At 47.0% G+C, this 24,292-nt stretch overlaps 1 protein-coding gene across 10 annotated transcripts in view; it reads left to right on the top strand.

The window, feature by feature from the left end:
- The window catches only part of CABIN1 (calcineurin binding protein 1), a 91,388-nt gene that overhangs the window by 30,799 nt on the left and 36,297 nt on the right, over positions 1-24,292 (top strand). For 7 of the 10 annotated variants that reach the window (XM_034438545.3, XM_060683540.2, XM_087880644.1 and 4 more), the window contains exons 16-23: positions 6,119-6,355; positions 11,965-12,127; positions 13,143-13,264; positions 15,496-15,657; positions 16,156-16,362; positions 17,647-17,792; positions 20,272-20,533; positions 20,610-20,870. In XM_034438545.3, the coding sequence (XP_034294436.2) occupies positions 6,119-6,355; positions 11,965-12,127; positions 13,143-13,264; positions 15,496-15,657; positions 16,156-16,362; positions 17,647-17,792; positions 20,272-20,533; positions 20,610-20,870 (1,560 nt within the window). The remainder of the gene's footprint in view (positions 1-6,118; positions 6,356-11,964; positions 12,128-13,142; positions 13,265-15,495; positions 15,658-16,155; positions 16,363-17,646; positions 17,793-20,271; positions 20,534-20,609; positions 20,871-24,292) is intronic. The other 3 variants (XM_087880641.1, XM_087880640.1, XM_034438543.3) reach the window with 1 other exon arrangement.

The following is a 24,292-nucleotide window of genomic DNA, read 5'->3' as shown; positions in this document are numbered from 1 at the left end:
CTTCAATGTTTCGTTCCCTTTTACGCAAAGCGAAGGCTGCTACCAACATGGACACCAATTTAAATCAGGGTTCTGTTTCTGCTCCGCCAGACCCTAATAGTAACTTGTTTAATCTACCTCAACCTGATCACGACTTTGTACCGTGTCCTGACCTTTTCTGTCAGGTCATTCAGAAACCATGGGACCACCCCGCTTCACTTTCTGGCCCGAATTCCTTCGATCGAAAGCTATACGCCTCGGCCCCTGTGTTAGATGCTCTTTTGCAGTTACCTAAAGTTGATGATCCCGTAGCCAGTCTGACATCATCGTCGATTCTGGTAGGTGAAGCTGGTGACGGCCTCAAGTTTGAGGATAAGCGGGCGGAGATGTCATTCCGGAAGACACACCAGGCGGTAGCATGGGCCATCCGTGCTGCTACTTCTTCCTCCTTTTTCAATCGGGCGTCCCTGGTGTGGCTGCGTCAATTGAGGGACAGACTGCCTCCTGAAGACGCGCGGTTGCAGCAGGATCTGGCAAAGTTAATCGCTGCTGCTGAATATTCGGCCGATGCGTCCTTGAACGCAGCTAAATTTGCTTCGCGAGCCTTGGCTTCGACAGTTTCTTCTAGACGACTTCTGTGGCTTCGTAATTGGAGAGCTGACGCAAAATCCAAGTGGCGTTTGACTGCTGCTCCGTACAAGGGTCCGGCTTTGTTTGGGTCGTCTTTGGACTCCATCTTGGTCGAAAATCGAGATAAAAAGAAGGTATTGCCCATGGCTTTCAGACGCCCGGATAGACGTTTTTTTCCCTATAGCCGGCAGCCATTTCGCTACGACCAAGGTGCCGCAAGCGCATCTTATCAAAGATCTTCTCAATTCTCTTACCAACCAGCTTCAGACCGAACGTCCTTTCGTGGCCGTGGCCACCACCAATCCACCTTCCGGCGCCCCTTCCGCTCCTCTACTTCCAGATACTCTAGACGTGGCAAGTGACTCACCGTCCCTGGCACCGATTGGGGGCAAACTCCAGGCCTTTTCCCACCAGTGGCCTCTTACCACCTCGGATGCCTGGATTGTCCAAACTGTCACCAACGGTCTTCGTTTGGAATTCATTACCATGCCACAGGACTTTTATGTGCAATGCCCCTGGCTGCCTCAGAGAGACAAGAAGCTTCTTCTGTCTCGCGAAATACAACATCTGCTGCAGATACAGGCCATAGAACGTGTTCCATCGACACAACTCGGAACCGGCTTTTACTCAACGCTATTCCTGGTGCCGAAAAGCTCGGGCGATTGGAGGGGCATTCTGAATCTACGACGTCTCAACCAACACATCTTATACCGTCGGTTCAAAATGCATTCGCTCAAATCATTGCTAGGCTGCATCCGACAGGGAGATCTAATGCAATCAGTGGATCTAAAGGAAGCGTACCTGCACGTGCCCATTCACCAATCACACAGGAGGTACCTCAGGTTTGCGTTTGGAAACCACCACTTCCAGTATCGGGCGATGCCGTTCGGCCTTTCGTCCGCTCCGAGGACTTTTACAAAACTGTTGGCAGCGGTGGCGGCGTCGCTCAGAGAGATACCTGTCCGTCTAGCATGCTACCTCGACGACATTTTGATTCTATCATCATCAACCGAACTGGCAATTCGAGACCGGGAGTTGGTACTTCAAACTCTTCAGGACCACGGATTCACCTTGAATCTCACCAAAAGTCATCTGATCCCCACGACTCATATTCTGCACCTAGGAGCAATGATAGATTCGAGTCAGTGTGTCGTCCTTCTGTCTCCAGACAGGCGTGTCAGCATACAGCATCTTGTGTCTCAAATTCTTCTGAACCGGACTGTTCCATTACTGACGCTCTCCCAGCTTCTGGGAAAACTAATATCCTGCATAGACATTGTTCCCTGGGCACGTTTCCATCTTCGTCGCCTACAATGGTTCCTGCTTCCCTTCCAGAAGCAAGGTCGGGCGGAGTCCACCTTCAAAGTGACAGTTCCGGCTCCAGTTCGTCTCTCCCTGCGATGGTGGTTGTCTCCAGCTCTCAGCAGGGGCTCTCCCTTTCTGGAACCGAAACGGATGGTTTTAACCACGGATGCGAGTCTGCGGGGCTGGGGGGCCCATCTCAACTCCCAGTTAGCCCAAGGGGTCTGGTCATCGACGGAAAAACTGCACAATATAAATTGGCTGGAGCTCAGGGCGGTAAGGTTCGCTCTTATGCACTTCAAACATCTTGTGTATCGCCAAGACCTTTTGATACTAACAGACAATGTGGCCACCAAGGCCCATATCAACAAGCAAGGGGGGACCCGCTCTTGGACTCTGATGCAGGAGGCGGAGAGGCTGCTGTCGTGGGCGGAGCTCCACCTCTTGTCGATAAGAGCCGAACACATTTCCGGGACTGTGAATCGGGAAGCAGATTGGCTCAGCAGAGACCAGTTAGATCACGCCGAATGGCGGTTGGAACCCGGCCTGTTCCAGGACCTGTCGAGGAGGTTCGGCCTACCGGTAGTGGACATGTTTGCGACAGCTCTCAACACTCAATTACCAAGATTCTATTCCCGTTACCCGTCTCCAGCGGCAGAGGGTCTCGACGCTCTACGGAGTCCTTGGCCTCGAGGACTCCTTTATGCCTTTCCTCCCTTCCCTATCATACCCAAAGTGATTCGGAAGGTGATTCAAGAGCGGGCGAATCTACTGCTGGTAGCACCGTATTGGCCCCGTCGAGAGTGGTTCGCAGATCTAAAGAACCTGTCTGTCGAGCCACCGTGGAGGATTCCACCAGACAAGGTCGTTTTGACTCAAGGTGCGGTACGCCATCCGGAGCCAGAATGGCTCCGATTAGCCGTGTGGCATTTGAGCGCATAAAGCTATTCAAGGACCACTTATCGGAAGATGTCATTTCTATCATTCAGGCCGCCAGGCGGCCATCGACAGTTCGCATTTATGACGCCTCTTGGACTGCCTTTGCGACATGGTGCAGTGCTCATCACGTTGACCCCACGTCCGCAGTTGTTCCGGACATTCTGCGTTTCCTGCATGCGGGGTTTTCTAAAGGTCTAGCTCCAGCGACTCTTCGTCGTCAGGTGGCTGCTCTGGCCACTGTTTTGTCTGGAGATAATAAAGTTCCCTTGTCTCAGGATCCACGAATCCGTTCCTTTCTCCAAGGAGTCACCAACCTGCGACCCCCGTCGGTTCATCGCTACCCTACATGGGACCTTACCTTAGTGTTACAAGCCTTGACTGCACCACCATTCGAACCTCTTGCTTCGATCAGTCTGCGTTATTTGTCTTTGAAGATGGCATTTTTGCTAGCAATCACTTCAGCTCGTCGTGTATCTGAGATTGCAGCCTTGTCTATGAGGAGTGATCTCTGTATTTTTTACCCGGACCGGGTGGTCTTGCGACTTGACCCGGCCTTTATTCCGAAAGTGAACACACGTTTTCATCGGGCACAGGAAATTATCTTACCTGATTTCTGTCCGGACCCTCGCCATCCTACTGAGAGACGCTGGCATACTTTGGATGTGCGACGGGCGTTAAGGCGATATCTTAAGAGGACTGCCTCCTTCCGCAAGACTGAGGCGCTGTTGGTGTCTTTCCTCCCCTCCTCCTTGGGTCAGAAGGTATCCTCAGCAACAGTAGGCAGGTGGCTCAAAGCCTGTATTTCTCGGGCATATGAGTTGAAGGAGGCTCCTGTCCCGGGTGGTATCCTGGCCCATTCTACCCGTAGTGCCGCAACATCGGCGGCTTGGGCTACCCAGGCATCGGTAGATGATATTTGCCGGGCGGCAACCTGGTCCTCTCTTTCTTCTTTTGTTAGTCACTATCGTTTAGACAGGTTTGCTTCTGCAGATGCTGCCTTTGGCAGAAGAGTTTTACAGTCTGTAATCTCTCCCCAAGGCCAGCCTTCAGTTTAATTCCCTCCCTCTCTTCTGGAACTTGGGTATGTCCCATGTTGAGGAGTGTCTGAGCAGCGAGGAGGAAAATGGTCGTTGCTTACCTGAACGACCCTTTTATCCTCGCTGCGATGACACTCCGTCCCTCCCTTTTTGTCGCCGGGTCTGGCCTTGGTGGAGGTCTCTTTTTGTTCTCCCTCTGTAGCTGTTCTGTTCCTGTCCTGCTATCTGGGGATTTTTCTTTCGTGACCGTCCTGCTGCCCTTGGGCCAAGATGTCTTCGTGAAAAGACTGAGGAAGGAGCAGGAAGCAGGGCGTATCCAGCTCCAGAGGGTTTGATTGACACCCAGCCGTGCAAATAGGAGTGAGCTGTACCCATGTTGAGGAGTGTCATCGCAGCGAGGATAAAAGGGTCGTTCAGGTAAGCAACGACCATTTTATATAAAAAATGAAGACTTATTCAGAAATAATTATACACCGTGTTTCCCCAAAATTAAGACCCCATCTTATATTTTTTTTGAACCCTGAAATAAGTGCTTGGCCTTGTTGCCATGCGCTCAAAACCCCGATTGGGCTTATTATCAGGGGATGTCTTATTTTGGGGGAAACGGTATCTGAAAAAAATTCATAAGATAGAAAAATTAAATCTTTCTTGGTAAGGAAGAATATCTGTAGTAAAAATGAATATGTCATCAAGGATATTTTTTTATTTCAAATGGTCCCAATCGGAACAAAGAAAGATCATGGAATGAATGATGTTGATGAAATCTTCAAACTCTCCATGGAATGGTCAGAAACTGGTCGAAGCTTGGTTTCAGCATCTTCAAATCAATATACGTTAAAACAAAAATATGAAAATAAGGTGGCACAAAAGATTTGACCAAACTTGAAAGGCTTATGACACAAAATTCAGGGCATCTTTGGGGATTTATATATAAGTCACAATTGAAACTTATTACAACTTCTACAATTCAGAAACTGAAGATGTGAAACCTTGCATGATTAAATGGATGCTAAATTTTATCCATTCAACAAATATTTTTGGAAGAAAAATATCAAATTCACAATGAATATTACACTTACAGAAAACTAGCATAATATTTTTTGTTACTATTGATATATTACTCCAGTTGCGACTCTCAAATGGTCCATATTTTTTAAAAAACTTGGAAATGTAATAATCAGGTTGGATTTTTCTTTATATTTGGTGACAGTCTCAAAAAGCTCAACAATTCTGGAAGATGATTCACCATAGGATGAAATAAATTTTTAAGTACCGACTTTCCATTCTTGCCAAGGGTTTTTCTGCTAAGAAGCACCAAGCCTTATATTCCTACAAAGTACACCAAGTGGGCTTTACCCAGGATGACCCCTGCTGGGACTTTCTACACCTGCTTCTGGCAATTATATTCAGTTCCTTCATTAGAGGGTTGGCAGATTAAATTTGGAGAGTGCAATACTTCTGTTAAATTTAAAGTTTGATACTTTAATCTGAAATTATTTATGGACTGGAATTTTATCTGGAATTTTATTCTGCCATATTTCAAATTCAGATTTCTTTTAACATAAGATTGTAAAGGACTAGATTTCATCTGATTTGCAGAGTGCATAGTGCAAAGCTAATATATGACTTTCTTTAGTGTTTCCTGTGAGAATAAAGATGTAATGTTTTCTTTTTTCTTTTAACATGCAACTTGTATAATCTGTACATATTTTTTTATATACTAAAATGTTTCAGAAAGCCTGGGATTGCGTGCCAGACAGTATGAATTGGTGTGCTCTAGGTTCTTGTGGGTGCATGTGAAAATGAGAAGGCTTAGGTTGGTGATAATTGCATATTGTGTTTAGGTGAAAAGTAATGGCAAATTAGAGGTAAATTTAGAGGGAAATTGTGCAACATTCTGAATGAATTTTCTAGAGGGAATTTGAGGTACTTAAGGAGCAGGATTGAGGTCTGCTGCATTTTGTTTTCTACCTCTTTCCGTGATTTAATATTTCTTGTTCTTCTGTATGTCTGTATGCTTTGCATAACACTGCAGACCCCCAAAAGAAAGGGTGTGATAGGGATAATGTATAACCTGCAGGAAGCAGCACAGATGCCTGTAGAGTCCAGGGTTTATGGTCTTTCTGGCCTTGCTCTCCTGGTGTGAAGGAAGCAGCTTTTCTGTCTGATGCAACTCATCCTTCTCTTCCCTGGGGTTTTTTATCTTTTACCCTCTTCCTGATATTTTCTAGGACTCCCTTCTTCGACTGAAGGACTATCAGCAGTGCTTGGAATGCTCCGAAGTGGCCTTGAACGAAGCTTTCCAGCAGATGATCAATACGACAGCCACCTCGGCCAAGGAAGAGTGGGTGGCCACTGTGACTCAGCTGCTCCAGGGCATCAATCACTCCCTCTCAGCAGACAGCAGCAGCCTGAGCGAAGTTTCTGCCCTGCCGAATCTCACCCGATTAAGTCACAACCTCATCCAGGTAAGGGGGAGGGGGGGGCTGACCCCGCAGCTGCTGCAGCTTACACCCTAAGAGCTCTGTTTGGAGCAGCAGCCAGTCAAAGAGCACCCTTGCTTATATTTACAGTACCACAAGTCTTACAGAGATATATCTATGTATTGTGATAACATTTTGTAACATTTCATATCGGACCTCCAGATACTGATTGCAGGGAAAACCACAGCAAAAAGGGACACATCTCTGGGGAAAGGGGCAAGTCTCCCACTAGAGCCCTGTAAAATGTTCTTCGGAGCATAATTTGGTTGGCCAGCAGCTCAGCAATCATCTTTTTACAGGTAGTCCTCACTTAATTACCACTATTGGTCCTACAACTCTGTCACAATTCTTGAGCAATACATGTCACCGCACTGGACTTATGATATCAGTTCTGCTGTGGTTGTTAAATGAATCACCTGCCATAGTTAAGGAGACATCATGTGACCATGAGTTGCAATTTTACTGCCAGCTTCTCCATTGACTTTGTCAGAGGCCGTCTGCAAAACTCACAACTGTCGATTACATGACCATGGCATACTGCAATGCTTGTGAATATGCGCTAGGTGTGACTAACAGAAAGGACTTTGGAGGTCTTCTAGTCCAACTCCCTGTTCAGGCAGGAAACCCTATACCTGTGATGGCGAACCTATGGCACGTGTGCCACAGGTGGCACGCGTAGCCATATCAGCTCAGCTCTGGGGCACATGCGCTCGCCGGCCAGCTGATTTTCGGGCCTTCTGGGCCCACCAGAAGTAGGGAAACAGGCTGTTTCTGCCTCCAGAGGGCCTGGGGGAGGGGGGGAATGCCCGTTTTTCTTTCTTACCTGGCTCCAGATCCTCTCTATTTATCTGGGAAGGGCGAAAACAGCCTTTCCCACTCCCTCGGAGGTTCTCCAAAGGCCTGAAACGGCTCATTTCCCAACTCCAGGTGGGACAGGAAGTGATGTTTTTTGCTGTCCCCAGCCTCCAGAGACTCCTAGAGAGGCTCCTAGAGACACTTAGAGGGACTCCTAGAGAGGCTCTGGAGGCTGGGGACAGCAAAAAATGTCACTTCCTGTCCCACCGGAAGTTGGGAAATGGGCCATTTCAGGCCTTTGGAGAACCTCCGAGGGAGTGGGAAAGACTGTTTTCGCCCTTCCCAGATAAATAGAGAGGATCAAGAGCCAGGTAAGAAAGAAAAACGGGCCTACCAGGCCATCACGTGCCAGGAGCCGGGGGAGGGAGGGGAGTTGCGTGCACATGCGCAAGGCAGAGCGCATAGAATTATGGGTGTGGGCACCCACGCATGCGACCCTCCCCCGCCCCCCCCTCTCCTGGCACGCGATTGCAAAAAGGTTAGCCATCACTGCCCTATACAGACAAGCGGCTATCCAGGCTCCTCTTAAAAACCTCCAATGTTGCAGCACCCACAATTTCTGGAGGCAAAATCGTTCCACTGATTAATTGTTCTAACTTGTTAGGAAATTTCTTTTTAGTTCTAGGTTGGTTCTCTCCTTGATTAGTTTCCATCCATTGCTACCTTCTGTTTCCATCTGTCCTACCTTCTGGTACTTTGGAGAATAGGTTGACCACTGCTTCTTTGTGACAGCCCCTGAAATATCGGAACGCTGCTATTCTGTCACCCCTAGTCCTTTTCACTAAACTAGACATAACCAATTCCTGTAACCGTTCTTCATATGTTTTAGCCTCCAGTACCCTTGTCATCTTAGTTGCTCTTCTCTGACTCTTTCCAGAGTCTCAACATCTTTTTTATATCATGGTGACCAAAACTGAATGCAGAATTCCAAATATGGTCTTACTTGGAAGGCCTTATAAAGTGGTATTAACACTTCACGTGATCTTGATTGTATCCCTCTGTTAATGCAGCCTAAGATTGCACTGGCTGTTTTTATTTATTTATTTATTTTATTTTATAAAATTTGTATGCCGCCCTATCTCCAAGGACTCAGGGCGGCTCACAACGACAATTGACCAAGCGACTGTTAAAAACAACGAATATACATAAAAATTTAATTTTTTTTTTTTTAAATTAAAATATACTACCCCATCAGTCCAGGCCAGGGGACATAAATAGCCAGGTTTTCAACTCATGGCGGAAGGTGCGAAGGTCAGGGGCCAACCAGAGCCCCAAGGGAAGTTGATTCCAAAGGGTGGGGGCGCTCAGAGAGAAGGCTGTACCCCTGGGAGTCGCCAGCCGACATTGTCTAGCCAACGGCACCCTAAGTAGGCCCTCTCTGTGAGAGTGCACTGGGCGATGGGAAGTTGACGCTGGTTGCAGGTGGTCCGACATATAACCTGGGCCTAAGCCATGAAGGGCTTTATAGGTTAACACCAGCACCTTGAATCTCACCCTGAGGGCAACTGGCAACCAATGCAAGCCGCGCAGGAGTGGTGTAATATGGGAGTATTGGGTCCCTCCCGCAACAACCCGCGGCTGCATTCTGTGCCAGCTAAAGCCTCCGGGTGGTCTTCACGGGCAGCCCCAGGTAGAGAGCATTGCAGTAGTCGATCCGGGAGGTGACTAGTGCATGAGTGACTTTGTGTAGGGCATCTCGGTCCAAGTATGGGTGCAACTGGCGCACCAGGCGAACCTGGGCAAACACCCGCCTGGTCACAGCCGTGATATAACCTTCCAGACTCAGCCGTGAATCCAAGAGGACGCCCAAGTTGCGTGCCCTGTCTACGAGGGGCAACACATTGCCCCCAATAGACAGCGTTGGAACCTCTCGCTCGGCCCGAGATGCCGGTATTGACAGCCATTCGGTCTTGGTTGGGTTAAGTCGAAGCCTGTTATTCCCCATCCAGATCCGTACCGCCTCCAGGCACCAGGACATCACGTCGAGGGCATCGCTGGGCTGGTTTGGGGTGGATATAAAAAGCTGGGCATCAGCATACTGATGATACCCCACCCCAAAACCATGGATGATCTCTCCCAGCGGCTTCATATAAATGTTGAACAGAAGGGGCGAGAGGACCGACCCCTGGAGCACCCCGCAAGTGAGGGGCCTCATGGCCGACCACTGCCTCCCTGCCAACACCGCTTGCGTACGACCCGAGAGGTAGGAAGCGAATCACTGTAAAACGGTGCCGCCCACTCCCAACCCCTCGAGGCGTCGCAGCATGATACCATGGTCGATAGTATCAAAAGCCGCCAAGAGATCTAATAGGACCAGGACCGAAGAATGACCCCTGTCCCGAGCCCTCCAGAGAGCATCCACCAGCGCGACCAATGCCATCTCCGTTCTGTAACCGGGCCTGTAACTCAATTGGCACGGATCGAGGTAATCTGCTTCATCCAGGGCCACCGGAAACTGACGTGCCACCACGCTCTCAACAACCTTCGCCAAAAAGTGAAGGTTGGAGACCGGACGAAAGTTGCCCAAAATGGTTGGATCCAAGGCAGGTTTCTTAAGGAGTGGCCTAACCACCGCCTCCTTCAAGGCGGCGGGAAAACTTCCATCCAAGGATGCCATTATCACTGCCTGGATCCAACTGCGTGTCACCTCCCGAGCTGCATAAACCAGCCAGGAGGGACACGGGTCCAGTATGCAAGTGGTCGCACTCAGCTTCCTCATGATCCTGTCCACTTCCTCTGGGGTAACAGGATCGAACTCTTCCCAGACAACAAGACCCGCCGCCTCCCCACCGTCTGACCCTGCCCAGTCAGAGTCCAAGCCGTCCCAAATCTGAGCGATCTTGTCCCACAGATGTTGGCTATACTCCTCGGCTCGCCCCCGCAAAGGGTCCTCCCCCGCCCTCTGATACAGGAGGGAGCTGGATACCCTGAACAGGGCAGCCGGGCGATTATCTGCGGACGCGATGAAGGCGGAGAAGTATGTAGGCTTCGCCACCGCCATCACCTCCAGGTAAGACCGTGTAAACGATCTTAGCTGGGCTCAGTCAGGTTCGGAACGACTAGTCCTCCAATGGCTCTCTAGGCCTCTCCTCTTGCGCTTCATCCCCTGAAGCTCCTCAGTATACCAAGGAGCAAGCCGGGGTCTGCACCAGGTCAGATGCCTCAAAGGCACGACATAGTCGAGAGCCCCAGCAGCCGCCCTATCCCAGGCCTCCACTAGGTTCTCGACCGGGCCGTGGGAGAGAGAAAGAGGAATCATCCACGCTCCGTCTGGAACCTCTCAGGGTCCATCAGGCGCCTGGGGCGGAACCAGATGGTCAGTTCCGCATCCCAGCAAGGTGGGGCAGCATTCTGGAAGTCCAACCGGAGGGGGGAAGCAACAAATACCCCCCCCACCGTTTTTGCTACTCCCACATACTACTGGCTAAATGATTGTCAACTAGGACTCCCAAGATACCTCTCACACTTACTATTGAGCCAGGTACCACCTATACTACCATGTTTCCCCGAAGATAAGACTGGGTCTCATTTTCTTTTGGTCCCAAAATAAGCACTAGGGCTTGTTTTCAGGGAATGTCTTTTTTTATCATGTACAGGAGGCCCACTTCTTGTGCTTGTTCGCGGGGGGGAGGCAAGAGGCTGCGTGGTGCGCTAGTGCTGCTGCCACAAGGCAGGGGGTGGAGCTGCCTCATGCGCCCTGCACCAGTTTACCCCACGGCCCCTGCAGCCAGGCCACTCATGCCCCGACACCTGCCTTACCTTGCAGAGGCAGCTCCAGCAGCCCCATCCAGCAAAGACCCTGCATGACCACAGGTCCACTTCCGCTTGCTCGTGGCCACAACAGAGCAGGAAGCCAAGCAACACACTGGTGCTGTGACCACGAGGCAGGGGGTAGAGCTGCTCCATGCGCCACACACTGGTTTACCCCAGGGCCCCCGCATCCAGGCCATCCACACCCCGACACCTGCCTCACCTTGCGGCCGCACCAACACCAGCACACCACTCAGCCTCCTGCTCTGTTGTGGCTGCAAGCAAGCAGAAGTGGGCCTGTGACCATGCTCATGCTGCACATGGCTGTTGGTGCTGCTGCCGTGCAATAGGTGTTGGGCTGTGGATGGCCTGACTGCGGAGGCCCTGAGGTAAGCTGGTGCAAGGTGCATGAGGCGGCCACACACACACACATACACTGCCTCGTGGTCACAGCACTGCAAGCAATCAGATGTAATGGCCGGCCAATTGGCTGTGCAGGCTCTTAAGTAGGGCTTATTTTTTGGGTAGGGCTTATATTATGCCCACACGTCAAAACATGCTAGATCTTATTTTCGGGGAAACGGGCTACTTCCCAAGTCATAATCACATAACCATGGGGATACTGTCACAATTGTAAGTTTGTTGAGCAGTCCTAAAATTACTTTTTCAATGTCTCTGTACCTTTAAATGGTCACTGAACAGGGCAGTCATTAATTGAGGACTGCCTGTACTAGATTCTGCAGTCCAATTTTGCAGCTTTTTCTGCCTGGAGCTCCTACAGCATTTAGGTGTCCGTCCTATAACAGCACATGAGATCGTACATCTTTGAGGAGGGGATGAGCATTCTGACAAGTAACAAAGCGTTGCTCGGGTGCCTTTAGTGATGCTCTCTTCTTGTTGCAGCTGAATCTCAAACACCTGAACTAGAGGACTGAGACTCAATTACCTTTCTGGCTTTAATTTGCTGTGTCTCTTTCTTTGGCGATTAGATTGTCAATTCCAGCATGGTAGTCCAGGAGGAACCCAAAGAGCCATTTGTGTCCTCAGTGCTTCCCTGGATTATTCTTCATCGGCTCATTCAGCATGAAGAAGAAAACGTCCAGCCCCTTTGCTGCCAACACGAGGAGCAGCTGCAGAATCCACAGGAAGGAGGTGAGTCCTGGTGCTTCTTTTCTTTTTTTCAGGGTCTCTTTTTCCTCCTTCCCATCCTTCTGCAGTCCTCTGGCCCGATGCCTGTCCTCTTTAAAGAGTCCCAAAAGGGATGCAAGGTGGTATCTACAAACGCCTTCAAGATTCTCTGGTGTGATCTGATCTGACCATGTCAGAATGTCATCGGGTACTTCATCCTATGGTTTTCTAGTGACAAGGTGCATCAGGTTTACAGCCGAGGTTCCCAAACAGATCTCAGCACTCTTAGTGTCTCAGTAATTTTGCCCATCGCCCCATAATTCCCAAAACGTGCCACAATGCCAAAGGTACTGCAGCAACCTCACAAGAGCCTGCAGCGTTCAGTCTGGGAACCAGAATCTACTGTATTGCCACAATCCATTAAGGAAGTTGCCTGATCAAAAATGAGGTAAAGTCATTCTCTAACTTTCATTTTTGATAAATCCATGCTGACTTCATAATTCCTTATCTGATACCTGGAAGCCACAAGGTCTGATGGAACATGGCAAATTGAGGCTGAACCCCAGCATGATTGACTGGCTGTTTGACTGGTAACCACGGTGTAATTACCTGACTTCCCCTCCTTGATCTTGAGGATCTGCCTTAAGGAGGAGATCCCCAACTTGGTTTCTCAGTTCCTTCAAAATCAGTAGACGCCATGGCCGGAGATGGGTTTATCCAGCTTCAGGGTGGCCCTTCTTGGAACCAGAAGGTCTGCTAACAGCTACTGATGCCCTCATTACCTCCAAATTGGTACTATTAGTGCATAATGCAGCAGCTGCATGCTCAGGAGGGCAAGGTGATCAAGTTCAAGCAGTTTGGTAGACTATTTTGAGTGATTCCTTTGGGCTGACTGATTTGTTCCTTGCTTTGAAAGACTTTGTTGGAGCAGAAATATGCCTAAAATGCTCTATTAAAATGAGAAACTGCTACCTGAAGTTTGTCACCCATCCTTCTAAAGTTGATAAAGAGTTCTACTTATTTCTCATCTTATTTTCAGTGTCTCCAATTCAAGACACGCCTATGCTGCCCCCTTCCCTTATGTTGCTGAACACAGCCCATGAATACCTTGGAAGGAGATCCTGGTGCTGTAACTCAGATGGAGCTCTGCTTAAATTTTACGTGAGTAGAAATGTCAATTTCTTTTAGTATTGATCGCTTTTGATCTCATCCTTGATATAATGAGGTAATTGTCTTGCATCTTGCATTGTTCAAAAAATGTAAGCTGATCTCTCCCCCTGTTTACAGGTGCTTGACATCCAACCTTTTCTGAATATCTTTAGAAAAATCCAATATAAATAAAAAAGAATTCTTCTGCTGAATTAATCTCATATTGAGACCATAGGAAATGACATTCCTTAAGATTCTATTCCATTGGTTTGTAGGATATTCCAACTCTTTTTCCCAAGTTCTTGCAAATTACCAGTATGTCTTTCAATGATATTGCTTGGTTTTCTATAAAAATAGTTTGCTTAGAAAAACCTGTAGAACATTTTCCTTCAAAGTTTTCTTTTGTATTTCATATGAACATTACTCTTCCTAAAATCTGTTTTGACCTAAAATCAGTCATTCTAACATTGCGTAATCCCAAAGTTCTCAGCACTTTAATATCCCAGTCTAGGGGAAAGGAGGAAAATACAGTAAGAAAAATGAAGACGTTTGCCTCAACTGCAGTTTAGGTTCTTCATTTGTCTGCTTAATTTATCTTTCTTGTCTTTACTACCTCACCAATATTTACTAGGTTTTAGAGTATATAAATGCAATACCACGTGGTAAATTTCTTATATGTGCAATTTCTTCTGTAAATGTTTTGAATTTCTATTGATTCCTCTTTACTTAATTAAAAAAATATTTCATTTCTCTGCTCAGACGATAACTCTTGGTATCTTGTTCGCATTTCTTTGATATAGCTGTTATGCTATTCTGCCTTAGTCTCTAGTTTGTCATATTTATCCTCCATGAATAAGTCCATAATTTATGGAAGATGTTAGATTTTTCTATACTTGTCAATTCACTGTCTGTATTGTGCCTCTTGTTGCTCATTTTTAATGAAAAAGGAACAGTTTAAAATTCATTTTCATGAATTTTCATAAGTTTTCATAAATTCAGAATATTATGTTGTTAAGAGTAATTATTATGTTTCATAGTTTCCTTAATGGTTATATGTAATATAACATTAAAAAAGTATTTGAAATATTATTTCATAAACTCAATTAAAATGATAATTTTTTTCAGAACAATCAAAACAAGTATTGTAAAGGTCCTTTTAAATTATTTGTAAAACCGTATTTAAAAATAATTTGGAAGTCTCAAGTAACGATATTTATACTTGAGTATCCTCTTGTAATAGCTGCATATTGAGTTCAGTAATTAAAGTCAGTAAAAGAAAATATCATGACAGTTAATGAGGTCTGTTTTTGCCAATCCGAATACCTAATTTTGCTTTTCCACAAAGCAAAAAAAGATACGTCAAGAATGCATACTTTTGATATAAATCACCACTATTTGTTCAGTTTATATATTATCGTTGTAAAAAAATAGATTTATAGAACCTGTGATAAATTACAGAGTTTAAAATTTAAGTCGGTAAATCTCAAACTTGTAAAGAAAGCATAAAATACAAAGGAGTGTTACAAAGAAATTGATTAAGTACTTGATAAGAAATATAGTAGAATAAAAGTCTGTTAATCTATTTGCTGCTGGATCTTTTTCTTAGATGATAAAAGATGATAGATCTTTTCTTAGAAAAGATGATAAAATTTGTAATCCACCAGGTTTATTCAGCTTCAGGCTATCCCTGAGGGATAATCTGCTGCTGTGTTCTCTGTCTCAGATTATCTTTGTCTGATAAGATCTAACAGATTACCTCTTGTATAATTGGTTGAATAGTGATGGTACCAGTGTTTGAGAATACTCCCCACTTGGCTGGACCCTGCAAGTCAAAAGGAATCCCAGATAACGTGGCCAGGCAGTGCCCAGTCACAGCCCTCCTGAGCAGAACGGCCATGGCAACGGTGGGAGCTCTGCCTGGGAATCCGTCTGGATTCAGCTCCCTTATTGCCATATTTAACCTGAGTTCATAACTGGGCTTGGTCAGAATCAGTTTCAGAATTTCTCCATGAAGGCTTTTGTCTCCTGGAGTATCTGTTCCACAAGGTAGATCGGGATAAAAAAAACCCAAAAAAATTGTTCTCCTTTCCCCATCTTGGCCTTTGCTTCCCATTTGCACCCCTCACTGTGGCTATGTGTGCTGCATATTTGTTAAAGCAGCCCACCTTCCTGAACACCCAAACAAGATCTTTGCTTACCCTTAACTGTACGTTCTTTAACCTAAACATCTTTTTCTGTTCTAGGTGCGGGTTCTGCAAAAAGAGCTTTTAGCTTCCACCACAGAAGACACCCACCCTTATAAAGAGGAGCTGGAGACGGCCCTGGAGCAGTGTTTTTATTGCCTGTACGGCTTCCCAAGCAAAAAGAGCAAAGCCCGGTATTTGGAAGAGCATTCTACTCAGCAGGTGAGGCTGTCTGGTGCTCAGGAGCAGAGAGGCCTCTTGGCCAGAGATCCCTCCAGCATTTATGACACTGCCATGGGCAAAGCTTTGTCCTTTTTTCTGACAGTGGTCAGCCACAGGTTTCTACGACACCTGCCTGATGCCCATCTTTTTTCCTAAATTGTGTCTCAAAATGTAACCAAAAAGGTTTAATCACAAATAGTGAAAAGAAAGCTAATGATATTGTCAATAAAATTAAGCTTAAAGCAGCTCTGTCTGTTCAGGACTCTGAAAGATCATTGCACAATAATTCCTCAGAATCCTACAAGGTAAGAAATCATATAGGTTATGAAATCCAACTGTCAACCTGGCGCTCAGTGCAGGAATCCAAAGTGATCTACTCTCAACAGATGCTTGTCCAGGCTTTGCTGAAATGAATGGAAGAAGGAGGAGCCTCTTGAGTAATTTTCACTTCATGCATTAGTTTGATCAATGCATATTTAAAATCTCTTTCTTTCCAAGGTGGAATTGATCTGGGAAGATTCCCTATTCATGTTTGAATATTTTAAGCCCAAGACCCTTCCTGAGTTTGACAGCTATAAAACCAGCACTGTCTCTGCTGACCTAGCCAACCTTCTGAAGAAGATGGCCACGATTGTCCCTCAAACAGATAAGCCTATGCTGAGATTGGAAGAAGTGTCGAGTTACATTGAAGGGACCTTGAGCAAGGTACGAATTACTTTGCTTCTGGGAATGCTTCATAGGAGTCACAAGTGCTTTATTTTCAGACTTCAGAAGAGAGCTGGCTGGAGCTATTGCATGAGAAAGACAGAAAAGCTTTGGGTGCAGAGAGAAATGGCTCTCCTTTTCGTGCACTTACAGTAAGCAGGTCCTACAAAGAAAGAGATTAAACTCTGATCACTGCTGGTGCTGCTGGGTTAATGAAATGTCTGCAAGTCAACAAAGAAGCTCAGAGAGCATCAATTAAACCCTGAGCTCAGAGATTCTCTTCTGTTGGGTCCAACTCAGTTTAAGTATCCTTGTTAGAAACCTGCATAGTCTTGCTTTAAGAAAGCCAACATTGCCCCATTATCCATCTGATTTTACAGCTTCTGAGATTCAGTTGGAATCCACTTCTGTTATCTGTTATCCCATGTCCTGCATTCTGATTTTTTTCTCTAAGATGCAGTTTAGGGTGTTTGAAGTATGTTAACTTATGTCATCTCAGCTGCCTTTTCTCAAGACTAAATATACTCAGCTCAATTAATTTCTTTTGGTTTTCTATCTTCAGATCATTGTTATTATTCTTTGTACATATTTCAATTTCATAGAATTATAGGATGTAAAGATTGGAAGGGATCTTGATTCAATCCAGCCCCCTTGCATTATCCCTGGCATTCAACTTCTGTTTAAGGGCCCCTCCATCACCTGAGGAAGTCTATTCCATTGTTAAGCATGTTTGACAATCCAAAATCTGCCTTCTTATAATTTAGCCCCCTTGTTTAGTCATCTGTTTGTTTATTCTATGCAACCAATTTCAACAAATTGATTAAAAGTGGTTGAGGTCATGTTAATGACTCGGCTGATGGCTTTCCGAAAACTAGCTAAAACAGCTTTTCTGGAGACCATTTTGGGAATGCCATTCCTATTTCTACAGTGGATTATTAATGCAATGTTGTCTTGGATTTAGTATGATTTTATTGGTGTAAACTGCCAAGAGCTCATGAAGATTATGCAAGCGTATAAGGACAGAAATGCCCACTGATGCACTGGATGTTTCAGCCAACCCTTAAACAACAGTTGCCTGTTCACTTTCTCTTCTTTTGGCCGTTTCTGGCCCTCCAGATACCTTTTGTGAATATCTTTGCCTTTGCTAGTCTCCTGAAGGCCAGCCTGGATCCTAGGAGAGTTTTCCCAACTGCTCAGCAGTCTGGACAGCTCCCCCCACCAAGCTTCCCCGATCCCTGAACCAAGCCCAGGGGTGCCTGATGTGGTGTTTCTCTTTGTTGCCAGGTGCCAGCCCTCCCGGAGGGTGCCGACTTCTCTCCTCCAGTGGTGACCGAGCTATACTACCTCCTGGCTGACTACCACTTCAAGAATAAGGAACAATCCAAGGCCATCAAGTTCTACATGCATGACATTTGCATCTGTCCAAACAGGTTAGGTTGACCATCTGCTCAGAGGGGAGCCTCTGCCTACTTGCAGGATGGTGTTTGCATTGCCTTCCTTTAGCCCTACCCACAGTCTACATTCCATGAGCACCTGGACCTCCAGAAAATGGCTGCTGCAGCTGTTGTTGATCCTGGCGGCAGCAGCAGCTTCTCTCCTGGGCAAAGCCCTTCAGTGGGAAGCAGGTGATGCCGATGCCACAGCAGGGAATAAGGGCTGCCTCCTCACCTCCTCCATTGTGGAGAGAGGCATCTCCTCTTTGCCTACATCTCCTCTTTGATCTGTTTTGCCCTTGAAATGAAAGGATCATGAAAATGCTTGATGTGAGCACAGGTCAAAATATGGATGGATGTTTACTGGCTTACTTTTACATCTGTTCAGTGTAACCGATGATATTTTGATACAATACATATCTTGTGTTAATTGAATTGCAGCCTTCCAAAATCAATCCCATTCCTATATTTTATCATTGAAACCATGGAAGATTTTCATGGTTCAGAAGATTCTTAGAGCCATCAGAGGATATTAAATTTATTTTTAAAAAAGTAAGAAATTGAGCCAGGAAGAACATTCATGTAGGACTCTGTGATTTGGGACTGATTTCCAAAACTGTAGGCTTGGGAAATTCTTTCAGCTGCCTGAAAATCCCAGAGCAGCTTTCAACTAGAAAGCTGATGATACCAGATGCTTTAATTTGGATCCTGGACTGAGCAGGAGGTTGGGTGTAAATTGCCCCTTTCAGCTTTTTTGATTCTACACAATATGTTTTTGTTTATAAAATTAGTACTTCAGTTGGATCTCCTTTCATTTTTAACTTCACAACAACAACCTTCTCAAGTTAATTGGACACTGAAACAAAACAGTTTATATTCCCTTTGCTGATAGAGAGCTTAGAATAGGAATTAGTTTAGATTCTCAAAGGGCTTAGTTCTCATAGGAAAATGGATATTATTAGTATGGCATTAGAGACACAGATTTAAGCACTTTCATGTACAAGTTCAGGAAGTCAAGGTTTGGGAATGGATGACAAGACAGCTAAAAAGGATTTGGACAGCAAACAGCTAGTAAAGATGGACTGCTGGCTTTATTTATTTATTTATTGGTTCGATTTATTTATTGGCCCTTCTCCGGAGACTCAGGGCGGCTTGCAATGCGTTAAGCAATAGCCTTCATACTTTTGTATATACCTGCTTAGTAGGGCTTTCGGCCTTCCCTAAGTGGTGTTCTTTTTGTATACAAAGTCAGTTTATTGCCCCCACAATCCGGATCCTCATTTTACCTACCTCGGAAGGATGGAAGGCTGAGTCAACCTTGAGCCTGGTGAGATTTGAACTTGCAGTAATTGCAGGCATCTGGCAGCTAAGTGCTACTTAACAGCACTTTAGTCCGCTGCACCACCAAGCCTTTAATGAAGGAAAAGGAAGGGCTGGCAAAGCTGTGTTAAATTGGACTGTGTTTGCCCCACTCTGGCTTTGTTTGGCTCTATCTGAAGACAGAAGAGGAGTAACAACATTACTATTGCTGAGCACATTGTAAGCCGCCCTGAGTCTCCGGAGAAGGGCGGCATATAAATCAAATTAAAAAAACAAACAAAAAAAACTAAATGACAATCGCAGACCAGCATGGAGGGCACATAGAGAGTTCCAGATGCTCAGGTCTTTTGCTAGAGGAAAGGTAGCAGACAACAGAAGGAGCCTTGGTAGTACAGTGGTCTAAAGCACCCTGTTATTAAGACCAGCTGCCTGCAATTACTGCAGGTTCGAATCTCGCCAGGCTCAAGGTTGACTCAGCCTTCCATCCTTTCTAAGGTAGGTAAATTGAGGACCTAGTTGTGGGGGCAATAAGCTGACTTTGTATAAATATACAAAAGGATGAAGGCTATTGCTTAGCGCATTGTAAGCCGCCCTGAGTCTCCGGAGAAGGGCGGCATATAAATCAAATTAAAAAAAAAAAAAAAAAAACAGTTGCTAGCCAAACTGAAGAGAGGACTGTCATTAATCTGTGTGACACACACATACATAACCTCTAAAATTTGTAAGGTTTTTTAAAAAAAGACTGGTGGGCACACAGATTAAGTTTGTATCATAATCTGGACCTCTATATATATGCTTAGGATTCCTCTGGGGCCAGAGGGAAAAAATAGTTTAAAAGCAAGCAATAGCAGGCTGTTTTGCCAACAGAGAAAGAAGAGATGCTTACTATGGAAGGTCAGGCAATTGTATTGTATTGTATTGTATTGTAATTGTATGTTGCATTTACAAAGTTTAGCTGAAAAAGCAGCTACTTCTGCTAGATGTTATCAGAAGCTGGAATAAACCCCTGAAGGTTATTTGACTCCTCATTTGGTCCCTGAGTCTGTATGCCCACCCTCTGACAGTTCCCTTGAGAGGACCATGTTGAAAAGCCAAGTGCCTTGCGGGATCTCAATGGTCGGCCCTCCTGGGACTGTGGCTGTGTGTTCTCTTTCAGGTTTGACTCGTGGGCGGGCATGGCCCTGGCCCGGGCCAGCCGCATTCAGGATAAGCTGAACTCCAATGAACTGAAAAGCGATGGCCTCATCTGGAAGCAATCCACCCCAGTGCTGAGCTGCTTCAAACAAGCCCTTGAGATCGATGGCTCGAACCTCTCACTCTGGATAGAGTATGGCACCATTTCCTACGCTCTGCACTCGTTCGCCTCCCGGCAGCTGAAGCAGTGGAAATTGGAGCTGCCCTCAGAGGTGGTGCAGCAGGTGGGGATGGCTGTCATGGCACGAGGGGCTTGCCACCCTGCATGTGATTTGCTGCTGAGCCAGCTTCCTCTTTCAGATGGAAGAGCGGCGCAACGGCATGTTGGAAACGGCCAAGCACTGCTTCACGTCAGCTTCCTGCTGCGAGGGTGACGGAGACGAAGAGGAGTGGCTGATCCATTACATGCTGGGGAAGATTGCGGAGAAGCAGAAGCAGCCCCCTGGAGTCTACCTCTTTCACTACAAACAGGCGGGTCACTTCTTGCATGAAGAAGCAGCACGGTACCCCAAGAAGATCCACTATCATAACCCCCCAGAGCTTGCCATGGAGGCCCTGGAGGTAAGGCAAGGCCCAGACCCACCAGTCACCTACTGCTGACCCCTAGGTGGCCTGCAGTTCAGGTGAAGCCTCCAGCTGCTCTTCCTCTTTGGCCTTCAGTTGATCAGGGTCTTGCAAGTTGCATCAGCCCAATAGAGGAGGCTGGCCAAGTTTGAGCCTCTCTTCCCCTGGAGGCTGCAGCAGGCAAGGGGCTTGATGTCTATCGTGGACTGTGTCATCTTCAGAAAACTCTAAAACCTGGGATTTTGAGAAAGGCTGCGTTCCTGTGCATCTCCCCAATCTGGTTCCTACTTCCAGCCCCTTCTAGTCCTAACTGGGGGTGAGGAAGGTTCAAGAGAAGCCTGTCTGCCGTTCTTGTAATTTAACGCTGAGCCCCTTTGGCTGGATGATTCCACTTTTTAAATATGTAATTCAATGCAACAGACATACCCAATACCCTTCTCCTACTTTGGTCACAACAACCAGCACCCACTTTGGCTGAGTGACAGCGATTGATTGACCAAAAGTCACCCAGCCAGCTTTCACGCTAAAAGAAAGGATGGAATCCTATTTGGCAGATGCACCCCAACACACTAGAAGTGTCCCCAAAGAGAGTGAACTGGGTGGGACACAGCCACTTTGGGAAGAAGGTGCAGGTGCCATTCTCAAAATCATCTGACTAATGTAATACAAGTAGTCCTCACTTAACAACCATTTGTTCAATGGTTGTTCAAAGTTACGGCAGTGCTGAATAGTACTTAATACTTGGGTCTGAAGTTATAGCAACCCCCCCACGCTCATGTAATCAAAACAGGCCACCCACACTACAACCACTGGGGCATTTCAATTCCCCTCCACCCTCTATCTTCCCCCCAGCCAACCCCATCTCAGCCTTTTCGGCCATCTTCTGCAACAGGGCATGGGTGGCACAGTAGTTATAATGCAGTACTGCAGGCTGCCTGCAGTTGGGCAGTTTGATTCTCACCAGCTCCAGGCAGAGTCACTGCCTTCCATCCTTCTGAGATCAGTAAAATGAGGACCCAGATTGTTGGGGGCAATTTGCTGACTCTACAAACCGCTTAGAGAGGGCTGTAAAGCACTATATAAGTGCTATTGCTATGGGGCTGAAGTAGAAGCCCACAGCTTCAGCAGTCTTGGCCAGCCACACCATCCCTGGGCCTGTTTCAGTCCCAGCACCACCACCTCAGGCCCTATGCCATAAGCAGCCACCCCAGCAAAAAGGTTAGTGATGTATACACTTTATTTATTTATTTGTTTGAATTTCTATACCGCCCTACTCCCGAAGGACTCAGGGCGGTGCACAGCCATGAGATAAAACACATAGATATACAAAATTTAAAATCGAATAAAATGAATTAAATAAATTTGGCTGAATTAATACCCATAATTTAAGATACCCATATTTTAAAATACATTAAAAATTTAGAATTTACACTTAAAAGGGAGAAGATTTAGGCGAGGCCAGCTTGATGAAATAAAAGCGTCTTCAACTCGCGGCGGAAGGTGCGCAGATCCGGAATCCTCCGTATCTCTGGGGGGAGCTCATTCCAGATCGTCGGTGCCCCCACAGAGAAGGCTCTCCCCCTAGGGGCCGACAGCCGACATTGTTTGGCCGACGGCACCTGGAGGAGCCCCTCTCTGTGGGAGCATACTGGTCGGTGGGAGGCTGTTGATGGTAGTAGGCGGTCCCGTAAGTAACCAGGTCCCAAGCCATGGAGCGCTTTAAAGGTGGTAACCAGAACCTTGAAGCGCACCCGGAAGACAACCAGGAGCCAGTGCAGCTCGCGCAGGAGAGGTGTTACATGGGAGCTCCATGTTGCTCCCATAACCACCTGCGCGGCCGCACTCTGCGCCAGTTGGAGCCTCCGGGTGCACCTCAAGGGGAGCCCCATGTAGAGAGCATTACAATAGTCCAGACGAGAGGTGACGAGGGCATGAGTGACTGTGCGTAACGAGTCCCGATCTAGAAAGGGACGCAACTGGCGAATCAGGCGAACCTGATGAAAAATCCTCCCGGTCACGGCCGTCAAGTGCTCTTCTAAAGACAGCCGTGAGTCCAGGAGGACGCCCAAGTTACGAGCCCTTTCCGTGGGGGCCAATGATTCGCCCCCAATAGCCAGCGATGGCGCCAGCTGACTATATCGGGACGTCGGAAACCACAGCCACTCGGTCTTGGATGGGTTGAGCCTGAGCCCATTTCTCCCCATCCAGATCCGTACGGCCTCCAGGCACTGGGACATCACTTCAAGGGCATCATTGGGGTGGTCCGGGGTGGAGATGTACAGCTGGGTGTCATCAGCGTACAGATGGTACTTCACCCCGAAACCACGGATGATCTCGCCCAGCGGCTTTACATAAATGTTGAACAGAAGGGGCGAGAGAACCGATCCCTGCGGCACCCCACATATAAGGGGCCTCGGGGTCGATCTCTGCCCCCCTGTCAACACAGACTGCGACCGGTCAGAGAGAAAGGAGGAGAACCACCGTAAAACGGTGCCTCCCACCCCCAACCCTTCCAGCCGGTGCAGCATGATACCATGGTCGATGGTATCAAAAGCCGCTGAGAGGTCTAACAGGACCAGGACAGAGGAACAACCCCTGTCCCGAGCCCTCCAGAGATCATCAACCAACGCGACCAATGCCGTTTCCGTGTTGTACCCAGGCCTGAAGCCCGACTGGAACGGATCTAGATACGACGCTTCCTCCAGGTACTGGGGTAGCTGTCGCGCAACCACACTCTCAACAACCTTCGCAACGAAGCAAAGGTTGGAGACTGGACGATAATTAGCCAATACTGCCGGGTCCAGGGAAGGCTTCTTGAGGAGAGGCCTTACCACCGCCTCTTTCAAGGCGGCAGGAAAGACACCCTCACCCAACGAAGCATTTATAATCCCCTGGAGCCAGCCTCGCGTCACCTCCCGGGAAGCCAGCACTAACCAGGAGGGACACGGGTCCAACAAACATGTGGTCGCGTTCAATCTACCCAGAATCCTGTCCACATCATCTGGGGTCACAGGACAGGGTCACTTGCCCTGCCCTGCCCTGCCCTGCCCTCTGCAGACCTTGCTGCACCCAGCTGACCTTCACCATTTTCCTCCTGTTGCCGATGAGTTGTGCTCAGCCTGACCTCAGGCAAGGCAGCTGCTGGTTGTGCTCACACCATTTTCCAAATAGAATGGGATGGGATAGGATACTTTATTTGTCTCCAGTGCAGAAGCTGTTAGTGTACAGTACATTGCAAAACAACAGAGTAATAATAGTTGTAATAATGATATCAGTAAGGGGGTAGTAGAGAAGATGAGAAGGATCATAATAATGCTACTATCATACAACATGGGTAAGTACATAGACATAAGACAGCACTCTGGGAATTAGGTGTTCAGCAGAGTGATGGCATGAGGAAAAAATTCCCTGTTTCTGTT

The sequence above is a fragment of the Pantherophis guttatus genome, chromosome 17 (assembly GCF_059756535.1).
Source record: "Pantherophis guttatus breed Tessera chromosome 17, ASM5975653v1, whole genome shotgun sequence".
Classification (NCBI taxonomy): Eukaryota; Metazoa; Chordata; class Lepidosauria; order Squamata; family Colubridae; genus Pantherophis; species Pantherophis guttatus.
Note: the sequence above shows the minus strand (reverse complement) of the source record. Positions and strands in the feature narration are given on the sequence as shown.